This window comes from Oncorhynchus kisutch, linkage group LG16 (assembly GCF_002021735.2).
Source record: "Oncorhynchus kisutch isolate 150728-3 linkage group LG16, Okis_V2, whole genome shotgun sequence".
NCBI classification, from domain to species: Eukaryota; Metazoa; Chordata; class Actinopteri; order Salmoniformes; family Salmonidae; genus Oncorhynchus; species Oncorhynchus kisutch.
This window is the reverse complement of record NC_034189.2, coordinates 49,773,122-49,785,003: the sequence shown is the minus strand read 5'-3', so window position 1 is coordinate 49,785,003 and position 11,882 is coordinate 49,773,122. Positions and strand designations below refer to the sequence as shown.

The 11,882-nt window shown below is 40.5% G+C and overlaps 1 protein-coding gene across 1 annotated transcript; it reads left to right on the top strand.

Moving 5' to 3' along the window:
* Positions 1-3,050: 3,050 nt before the first annotated feature.
* LOC109882776 (insulin-like growth factor-binding protein 5) lies at positions 3,051-11,768 on the top strand. Its single transcript, XM_031792829.1, has 4 exons — positions 3,051-3,858; positions 8,135-8,352; positions 8,464-8,583; positions 9,847-11,768. Exons 1-4 carry the CDS (start codon positions 3,525-3,527, stop codon positions 9,982-9,984), a joined length of 810 nt encoding a protein of 269 aa, XP_031648689.1. The 5' UTR covers positions 3,051-3,524; the 3' UTR covers positions 9,985-11,768.
* Positions 11,769-11,882: the final 114 nt, after the last annotated feature.

The window sequence follows — 11,882 nt, the reverse complement described above, 5'->3', positions numbered from 1 at the left end:
GGATGAATCCGGGGATGAAAAATAAATAGGTCCGTTATGCTCTGGTTAGAGTCGCGTTGTACGAACAGGCGAGAGCTTTCCGAACTACAGGTTAGCTGATGACCGGTTAGCTGAAGACCGCTAGCATACCCGCTGGTTAGCTGGCTAGCTTCAGTTGAGGGGTTCCGAAGTAAATATAAATACTTTAGGAAAAATAGCTACATTGGGTGAGTCGGGTTGCAGGAGAGTATTTGGAAGCTTAGGTTTAGCAAAATGTTTTCAAAGAGATATGTGGAGAAAATATGTAAAAATATGTAAAAAACGAAAAAGAAACGATAAATACAGGGACACGACAGGACAGGACGACTTACTGCTACGCCATCTAACAAGTTGCCTTGTTACTTTCGAACAGGTGCCTTCCCCACAGTCCAAATGCTTCATTTACCATACTGTGTCATGCTTGTATGAGGAACATCAACATTTTGACCAGGACCACCGATGCAGAAGAGACCATCAATGGGTCTTGCTTGGTTCAACAAACATTAGAACATCTACACCAGTTTGACAGAATTTGAAATGGAATGCCAAGGGGTGTTTTGTGGGCTCAATCTATACGTGTAATACTATCTCTCCTACACACTGAAGAAGGCTGCAAAGCCAAAACGTCTGTGTACGCTATCCCTGATGCAGTGAAAATATTTTTTTTACATCGAAAAATGAAGTAAGCTTTATGAGACATCTTTTTGAGTGCGGACCAATCACACCTTTTGTTTGTCTGAATTCCGGGGGTTTAAGCACCAGCCAAGCTTGTGGGAGAGTAGCTCTCCACTCTCATATCAACCTGCGCTATATTAGCCGCCTCGTGTTTCAACTGACACGACACCAGACGTGTCCACACAGGAACCAGCCCGTCATCCTCCCTAACCCAATGAACACAACGACAGATTGGATCAATTTAATGTGCTCCACCAGCATTTAAATCTCACTCCTATTTTCAAATCCGGATGAAATGAATAGTGGGTTGGTTGACGTTGTATCTCAGTGACATTCATGCACTCCGGGCCAGGAGCATATTCAAATCAAATCCCCCAAAAATATTTTGTCAAATTCGCCGAATCCAACAGGTGTAGACTTTAACGTGAAATGCTTCCCAACGATCCAGAGTTTCAAAAACAATAGTAACACAAGAGGAATAAAATACACAAGAATGAAGCTATATACAGGAAGTACCAGTACCAGATGAATGTGGAGCTATATACAGGAAGTACCAGTACCAGATCAATGTGGAGCTATATACAGGAGTACCAGTACCAGATCAATGTGGAGCTATATACAGGAGTACCAGTACCAGATCAATGTGGAGCTATATATAGGAAGTACCAGTACCAGATGAATGTGGAGCTATATACAGGAGTACCAGTACCAGATCAATGTGGAGCTATATACAGGAGTACCAGATCAATGTGAAGCTATATACAGGAAGTACCAGTACCAGATCACTGTGGAGCTATATACAGGGAGTACCAATACCAGATTAATGTACAGAGAGATACAAGGTATTTGAGGTAGAAATGGACATGAAGGCAGGGTCAAGTGACTAGGCATCAGGATAGATAATAATAAGGTATTTGGGGTAGATATGTACATGAAGGCAGGGTCAAGTGACTAGGCATCAGGATAGATAATAATAAGGTATTTGGTGTAGATATGTACATGAAGGCAGGGTCAAGTGACTAGGCATCAGGATAGATAATAATAAGGCATTTGAGGAAGATATGTAACTAAAGTGAGTGTGTATGTGTGAGTGCGAGTGTGTATGTGTTTGTGTGTGTTGTGTCGGTATGCGTGTGTGTGTTATGTCTGTGATGGGGTATGTCGAGAAAGAAGTAGAGTGAAAGAAAGGAAGAAAGAAAGAAACAAAGAGAGAAAGAAAGACAGAGAAAGAGAATGAAAGATAGAGAGAGATAGAACGAATGAAAGAAAGAGCGAAAGAAAGAGAGAAAGAAAAAGAGAAAGAGAGAAAGAAAGCAAGCAGAGAATGGGTTAATATTGCCTGGAGCTGAAAGGACCGCATACGCACGCACACACACACACACACACACACACGCACACACACACGCACGCACACACACACACACACACACACACACACCACACACCACTCACAGGCAATGTTACAAATATTACACAGTAAGATGCCATAGCATCTTCTGGCTGAAGTACACTCTTGTCTACTTATTATCTGACATTGGCAGGTCACATCGAGGTCTCATCGACCTTGGCGAACTATACTGACCATAGGCTTATCTTGACCACATGCTGTCATATTACAGACAACCACAGCTCACAGTGACCCCAGTGTAGCTGGGAGAGCTTCCAGGAAACATGTTGCAGAGGTGGGGCTAACATCATCTGCCAAATATTTAACCTCAGTTGGTCAACTTTTTATCTCCTCAAAGAGTTGCAGATGTTGCTTTGAGGCAAATAACTTTATTTGATTTATTTCACCTTTATTTAACCAGGTAGGCTAGTTGAGAACACCTTTATTTCACCAGGTAGGCTAGTTGAGAACACCTTTATTTCACCAGGTAGGCTAGTTGAGAACAAGTTCTCATTTACAACTGCGACCTGGCCGAGATAACGTTTAATGTAGACACAATCTAGTCCACTGGTCCTAAAATCAGTCCATACAACTCAAGGCTGGATCACTAGTGTTACTTTATTCATTTAAAAAAAACACCTCCCCACCTGATTACAAAAAAACATCAGAAAATACACCAGAATATTGTATTTCAAAGAGAAATTGTAGCCTACAAATAGATAGGCCTATGTATTCCCTGTCAATGTCCATGATTGATGCAGGGGTCATCCAGCACATGCAGATCCTCCCCAAAACATTGTGGTCCCAGTCAGTTGGTTTTATTTATTTGCCCTCAGCATCGCCTTGTACCCAGCGGTAGAAGTCAGGGACTTGCCAGGACCCGCCCTGTACAATCAACAGCACCGCACGGAGTTGACAAGTGCGCCCTCCCCCATCAACGTCGTTTGACATATAGCCATCGTTACAGGATTCGCCTCTGGCAGTTTTTAAAAAGGCAAGCTCAAAGCCACATATTATACTGTATGTGCAGAAAACGTGCGGGGAGGACAGCCTACAGAGATTGGTTCTTCTACAAGACAATCCCTGCTTTCTTCTTCATTTGGAGACAATTGATGTGCATGCGTAAAACGACATTTGAAAGCCCAAAAGGAGAAGACTCGGGTTATTACTCGGTGGACAATCTAAACTCGAATATAATTGGACATTTGACACAATAAAGACAACGCAGACACTTCGCCCGGGTGAAGAGTGGAACCTTAGCATTTGATACAGTGATTGAGGGACTTTTACGCACTCAGGCAGTGGCCACCTGTGGATGGTGACTCTTTCAAGGACTTTTGCCTCAAAACCCCAATGATCGAAAGCATTGCAAGCGTTCCATGCAGTACACATAGTAGTTGATTATAGTTGTTTTATGTTTGTAATCATTTTAATTTGAAACAATATGCTGGTTAGTTTTTCACTCCTGGCAACGCTTCTCCTAAGCGAGTCGGGTTGTTTGGGCTCGTTCGTACCGTGCGAACCGTGTGACCAGAAGGTTATGTCGATGTGTCCGCCAGTGCCGGTGGGATGCCAGCTGGTGAAGGAGCCTGGCTGTGGTTGCTGCCTGACTTGCGCGCTCCCGGAGGGACAGTCTTGTGGGGTGTACACGGGGACTTGCACGCACGGGCTCCGATGCCTGCCGAAGAGCGGGGAGGAGAAACCGCTGCACGCGCTCCTCCACGGGAGAGGAGTGTGCGCCAACGAGAAGATGTACAAGCCGCTGCATCCAGGCAGGGGTAAATATGAGTCTTCATTTACTGATTTATCATATTTACCATTTGTATTTCTTTAAAATGTTCAATATGTAGACACACATATCTTTATTGGAACTATATCGGCAGATTATCCCATTTGTTAGACATGGACACACACACACACACACACACACACACACACACACACACACACACACACACACACACACACACACACACACACACACACACACACACACACACACACACACACACACACACACACACACACACAAACACAAAATCCACCACATGTATTGCCAAGATTGTTTGATTGATAACACACAGCTGAGAGCTGAAAATCAGGGGTTTTCAAGGGCATCATCTTGGCATGAGTGACCTAGTGCCTGGTACATGAAACAAGGTGAAGAAGATTACAAACATTTTAGAGCCTCCTGAGCTCTTTAGAGGGCCATTTGAAGGACAGTCACTGTGTCTGAATGCAGAATGTTAGCCGAGCGTGCCTCTCTGACTGCCAGCCTCCTGCTGGGTAAGATTTACCACCTCTTCTCATTTCCTGCAGGGTGTGAGAATTTAGAGAGGACAGAGGGCAAGGGGGAGGAGAGAGAGAAAGAGATGAAGACAGAGCAAGACAGACAGAGAGAGAGAGAGCAATAAAGAGGTAGAGAGATGAAGACAGAGTGAGACAGAGAGAGAGTAAAGAGATAGATGGAGAGAAAAAGAGAGAGATAGAAAGACAGAGAGAGAGAGGGAGGTAGACAGATGAAGACTGAGTGAGAGAGAGAGAGAGAGAGAGAGAGAGAGAGAGAGAGAGAGAGGGTAAAGAGGGTAAAGAGATAGACAGAGAGAAAAAGAGAGATAGAGAAAGAGAGAGAGAGGGGGGGGGGTCAAGAGGGATACAGAGAGATAGACAGATACAGAGAGAGAGAGAGAGAGAGAGAGAGAGAGAGAGAGAGAGAGAGAGAGAGAGAGAGAGAGAGATAGACAGACAGATACAGAGGGAGAGAGATCGACAGAGGAAGTGGAAGGTTACAACTAAATCTGTGGCATTTCGAGAGCATAAAATTCGCCCAGATCAGGAAATACATCATAACCCACTGAATCCCTCAGTCAGCAGCACTGGCAAGATTAGAGAGGGCCAGATTAGGAAGTGAGGACTTTGGATTGGGTTTAAAACTAGGCTATGCTGCCTACGCGCCAGCCTCGGGAGATAAATAGTGTCAGTGGAACCGGTGGACTGAAGAGGGAATTCTCTTTTCTGAGAATAATCTAGGAAGGATGATGGGAGCGATGATGTCACACGAGATATTCTCAACCTCTGTGACATACCACTCAATCGCCTGCTTAGCGAGGTAAAGTTTAGTTTATTAGGATCCCCATTAGCTACTGCACATGCAGCAGCTACTTTTCCTATAGTCCAAATGAAACATACAAGTACATGACAAAGTAAAGAACAGTAATAGACAAGAACAACAGAAGATATTACATTCAAATAAATCAAATCAAATCAAATTTATTTATATAGCCCTTCGTACATCAGCTGATATCTCAAAGTGCTGTACAGAAACCCAGCCTAAAACCCCAAATCAAATTAAAAATTAAAAAGTTATTTCATATTTAACTCATAACTCTTATATAATATATAACTACTCTATCTCTTATATAATATAAAACTCTTACAACTCTTATATATTATGTAACTCTTACAACTCGCATATAATATATAACTCTTATAACTCGTATATATTATATAATTCTTATAACTCTTATATAATATATAGCTCTTATAACTATTACATAATATATAGCTCTTATAACTCTTATATAATATATAACTCGTATAACTCTTATATATTATATAACTCTTATAACTCTTATATAATATATAACTCGTATAACTCTTATATATTATATAACTCTTATAACTCTCATATATTGTATAACTCTTATAACTCTTATATATTATATAACTCTTATAACTCTCATATATTGTATAACTCTTATAACTCTTATATATTATATAACTCTTATAACTCGTATATATGATATAACTCTTATATAATGTATAGCTCTTATAACTCTTATATATTATATAACTCTTATAACTCTTATATATTATATAACTCTTATAACTCTTATATATTATATAACTCTTATAACTCTTATATATTATATAACTCTTATAACTCTTATATATTATATAACTCTTATAACTCTTATATATTATATAACTCTTATAACTCTTATACATTATAGAACTCTTGTTTTATTTGTATTTTTTTATTATGAATTTAATGTAATATCTTCTGTTATAGGAAAGACACCAAGCAACAACACAAATACTATTTACACACTAGTCATACTGTATATACATATTGTTAAATACAGTACAGTTAAATCTTATATATTATATAGCTCTTATATAACATATAACTCTTAGAAATCTTATATAATATGTAACTCTTATATAATATGTAACTCTTATAACTCTTATATATGATATAAGTCTTATAACGCTTATATAATATATAACTCTTATAACGCTTATGTAATATATAACTCTTATACCTCTTATATAATATGTAACTCTTATAACTCTTATGTAATATATTACTTTTATAACTCTTATATAATATTTATCTCTTATCACTCTTATATAATATATAACTCATAACTCTTATATAATATGTAACTGTTATAACTATTATGTACTATATAACTCATAACTTTGTTGTAATGAAACATTCCTTATGCTTATAGATCTGTCCCTGCTGCATATGGTCTATCTTTAGTCAGTGTTGATATCTTTATGGCAGATGAAGTGGGTTGCTGAAATATGCATGTAGAGATGTGGCCATTTGGATTTGGCAAGACCCAGGGATTCTTGCCAGTTTTATAGGAGCTGTTCGCATTTGTCATTCACAGCCAAGGGGTAGAGAGAGAGGAGAAAGGAAGATAGGGGAGGAGAATGAGAGAGAGTGAGAGAGACAGAGAGAGAGACATAGAGAGAGACACAGAGAGAGAGAGAGAGAGAGAGAGAGAGATAGAGAGAGAGAGGTGTAGAATGCTGTATGTTCATTGGATGACCCAGTTTAAAAGTCATGTCTTCCATTGCATGTGCCAAGCATTGACTTGAGAGGTCTGTTGCATTGACATAATAGACCACACCACTCTCTTGGCCCTAATCCAGCTATGTCACAGTTTACATTTAGCTCCCTCTTAGCTCCAGCTACAAGCCAGGGACTCTGCAAAAGGAAATCTCCACCTCGCATGCAACAACTCCAGTGTACAACTCCAGTACAAATCTTGTATACATACAGTATTAAGTACTACTTAAGTAGTTTTTTGGGGCATTTGTACTTTACTTTACTATTGCTATTTTTGACTACTTTTACCTTTACTTCACTGCATTCCTTAAGAAAATAATGTCCTTTTCACTCCATACCTTTTCCTTGACACCCAAAGGAAGTCGTTACATTTTGAATGCTTAGCAAGACAGGAAAATAGTCCAAATCACGCACTTATCAACCGAACATCCCTGGTCATCCCTACTGCCTCTGATCTGGAGGACTCACTAAACACAAATACTTTGTTTGTAAATGATGTCTGAGTGTTGGAGTGTGACCCTGGCCCCTGGCTATCCATACATAAAGAAAAACAAATGCAAATGGTGCCGTCTGGCTTAATATATGGAAATTGAAACAATTTACAGTTTTACTTTTGAATTCAAATACTTTTAGACTTTTACTCAAGTAGGATTTTACTGGGTCACTTTTACCCAAGTCATTTTCTATTAAGGTATCTTTACTTTTACAACTGTATGACTGTTGGGTACTTTTTCCTCCAATGGGTGGGGGAAAGAGAGAAGAGGATCAGATTAAGAGAATGGAGAAATGCTTGTAAATGGACTGTAGCGAATAACTCCCTTAACCACTGACTGACCATGTGAGAAGTAGGCACACATTGTATGAGTCAGCTGGAGATTTCTTGATTGGGAAAACCTCAAGGTCTCCCTCCAGTGTTAGGAGTGGCTCTGTCTAAACCCACTGCCTCTCTTCAACTCTTTTCCTTCATCTGCACCGATGTGGAAGACCTTGACAGTATCCCACTCTTCCTACTTCCTCCTCCTCCTCTTCATATTCCTCCTCCTCCTACTCTTCCTCGCCCTCCTCCCCCTCCCCCTCATCTTCCTCCTCTTTTTCCTCCTCCCCTTCACCTCCTCCTCCTCTGCTTCCTCCTCCTCCTGCTCCTCTTCCTCACCACCATCATCATCCTCTCTGACTCTCTGTCTCCTCAGACGGTTATTCTCCAGAGGAAGCTATGTTAGCAGTGGTTCCAGAGTCCCTGCTGCCCCAGGCCAAGGTGCCTCTGTACGGGGGCAGAGACCACATCAGCAGCCGCAAGGCTCAGGCCATGAGACAGGCTAAAGACCGCAAGAGACAGCAGGCCAAGCTCCACTCTGTCAGCAGCCTTGACTACTCAACCCTCGCCCTGGACAAACTGCAGCCTGAGTTTGTAAGTTGAACATATATACAGTGTATACGCAGACAAACACGCAGACACACACACAGACACACGCACACACACACCATTCTTGCCCTAAACTATGACCCTGTATGTGTGTAGGGACCCTGCAGGAGAAAGCTGGACGGGATCATTCAGAGGATGAAAAACACATCTAGAGTCCTAGCTCTGTCCCTATACCTTCCCAACTGTGACAAGAAGGGATTCTTCAAGCACAAGCAGGTACCCATGGACTATTCTATCCTATACTATTGTATCCTATTCTATTGTATCATATTCTATTCATTTGATCCTATTCTATTCTATCTTATTCCATTCTATCTTATATTATTATATCCTATCCTATCCTATTCCATCCTATCATGTTCTATTCATTTGATCCTATTGTATCCTATTCTATTCTATCATATTCTATTCATTTGATCCTAATCTATCTTATTCCATTCTATTATTCCATACTATTATATCCTATCCTATTCTATCCTGTTCTATTCTATCCTATTGTCATTGGTGTGCGTACTGGGAGCGGAGTCAGGTGCAGGAGAGCAGAGAGTTGTGAACAGGCGCACACTTTATTTAGGCAGGAGAAACCAACTGATGGACACTGCATCAAAACCTACAGCCAATTGGCAAAAGTGCAAAATGCGCAAACAGTCACAATAATTATGTTCAAACAAATTAACATACCTCGTGAAAATAAAACGCATACCAGTATAGTGCATCAAAATAGACACGTAACACAAAACAATCTCACACAAAGACATGAGGGGGAACAGAGGAATAAATACATGTAGTGTGATCGGGGAGTGAAAACCAGGTGTGCAGGGAACAAGACAAAACAAATGGATAAATGAAAAATGGAGCGGCGATGGCTAGAAAGCCTGTGACGTTGACTGCCGAACGCCGCCCAAACAAGGAGAGGAGCCGTGGAAGTCGTGACACCTATTCTATCCTATTCTATCATATTCTATTCTGTTGTATCAGATTATTTCCTGTTCTATTCTATCCTATTCTATTCTATTGTATCCGATTCTATCCTATTGTCACGATTGTGTAATGAATTAACGGACCAAGGCACAGTGTATGTAGAGTTCCACATTTTTATTAAATGAAACTCACAAAACCAATAAAGAGCAACGAAACGTGCCGTTCTGTAGAGCTCACAGGCATCAACATAAAAACAAGATACCACAAAGCACAATGGGGAAATGGCTGCCTAAATACGATCCCCAATCAGAGACAATGATAAACAGCTGCCTCTGACTGGGAACCATACCAGGCCAACATAGATATAAACACACTAGATCACCCACCCTAGTCACACCCCGACCTAACCAAAATAGAGAATAAAAAGGCTCTCCATCGTCAGGGCGTGACACCTATTCTATTCTATCCTTTTCTATTATATCCTATTCTATTCTATCCTATTCTATATCATTTAATTGTATTGCATCTTATTCCCTGCTATTTCCTCTCTTCCTGCAGTGTAAACCATCACGTGGGCGGAAGCGGGGGATCTGTTGGTGTGTGGACCGTTTTGGCGTGCAGCTCCCTGGCACGGACTACAGTGGAGTGGACATCCAGTGCAAAGACCCGGAGAGCAACAGCAACAAAAACGAATGAGAGATGGCCAATTTGGTCACCTGACATGAGCCAAGGCCCGCCTCCCTTTACCCCTACTCCTGCAAATCACATGTACATGCAAAATATGCAAAAGCCAATCAAATCAGGAAAGCAGAGCACAGATACAGTACATACACATGGTTTTAAACTATACATCTACCTATACTGAGATGACCTATAACCTCCCTTTGAAGCACATATAACAATGTTCTCTTATTTAAATTATATTAGATTCTGTTGAAACAAAATTTTAAGGCTAAAGAGTAAAGCTAATCTTTTTCACATATGTTATCGTGATGTTGACAGGAACTCTTTACTGGGGAGCACAGTAATCTGGGGTCGTATTTAAACGTAACTCTGTTCCCTTGGTCCAAATGTTTGTCCCCTTCAGAGCACTTCCCCTACAAGAGAACCTCAGTGACTGAAAGTACTTTATTGTCTGAGTTTGGGTCTATGTCCTTATATGTCTTTCTGAGTGCGATGAGATGAGCTTTTTTCAGTCCTGCCTTTCTTCCACATTGTCTCCCAGATTGTTCTGAGTTGAGGGTCTTAAGAACTAGTAACTGCTCGTATACAGTAGGTTGTTACAGAGTAGTTACAGTAGCTATCTTAATAAACCCATCAACTGCTACTTCTGATGGGTTGTGTCTCAATATAGTGTCATATGGGTGACTGTATGAAATGACTGTGTGTGTGTGTGCCTCCTATACTTTCTCCTTTAGTAGTCTGTATTGTGCCTTACCTTCCGTGAAGTATATACAAAAAAAGATCACCTCAAAAACACATCATGACAGTCATTTGCTTGTTTTGTCGTTTCTAAACGACAGCCAAGAAAGTACAGGTACAGGCTCAAATCGCATGCAAATGCTGCACAGCGTTTCTATTGACTTCTCGTAGCTTCCTGTCTGACCACAACAGTCTTCTGCCTAGGACTCTACTGTATGACCCCTGGAAAGGTGTGGCTCTTTGGGTTTCTATGGAAATCTCAGTGCCTTCTCTCTCTCTCTCTCTCTCTCATGACTTTGAATCCAGATTTACATCCAGATTATCAGGCCTTGTCGTTGAACGAGGACATTTTAGCAGTATGTGGATGTGGAGATTGGTTGCCCGAGACCCATGAGTTGACGAGTGTGAAGATATAAGTCTCCACGATATAAGGCCGTGATGATACTTCTTGATCCTACGTCCCGTTTGTGAACATGATGTTAAATCAGACGTCAACTGATTTTATTGAAGCTCAAAACATTTGCCAGATATTTTGTTGACATTCCTTGAAATAGACATCCCTTTTTTCAGGGTATGGTAACATGCCGATAGCTTTGACAGGGGCTGTGTGTACAGCCTATGCCTGCCACTAGAATGCATAGGAGACTTGGAAAGGTTTCTCAACTCAGTCTTAAGCTTGCTTGTATGAAAGACCATGAAATCTCAAACATTCCATATTTGTGATAAAAAAACATGTAGCAAACAAATATGTAGCAGTTTACTTAAAGCCAAACGGTACAATGCTTCTTTGCTGAAATGTTTTAACAGGCTGAAAATAGCTGTTTAGTCAGGGTCCATCAGAGACGATGGTAAGACGTTATAACAGGGTCATACATGCTTATGACAATTCTTACAACGCAATACACCTGTTGGCTTTAAGTGAAGTGTTACTAACAAATCCATGTGAATATTACAAATATGTCATATTTATTCACTGTGTAATTGATATACTTTAACCTTGTCTTTTTTGTAACGACAAAGCATTTATTTAAATAAAGTTATGTATTGATGTATGGGAAGGTTTGTTCTGTCTTTTGTTTGCTCTATGCTGTGGAAGTAGGGTTGCAAAATTCCGGTAACTTTCCTCCAATGAGGATTTCTGGCAAACCTGCCAATTTTGGGGAAAGTTACCG

Excerpts from the sequence above, each read along its gene's own strand:
- LOC109882776 (XM_031792829.1), top strand. The coding sequence starts at position 3,525 with ATGCTGGTTAGTTTTTCACTCCTGGCAACGCTTCTCCTAAGCGAGTCG. Across the intron at positions 8,353-8,463 it reads ACAAACTGCAGCCTGAGTTT|GGACCCTGCAGGAGAAAGCT; the intron begins GTAAGTTGAACA and ends GTATGTGTGTAG. Across the intron at positions 8,584-9,846 it reads GATTCTTCAAGCACAAGCAG|TGTAAACCATCACGTGGGCG; the intron begins GTACCCATGGAC and ends CTCTTCCTGCAG.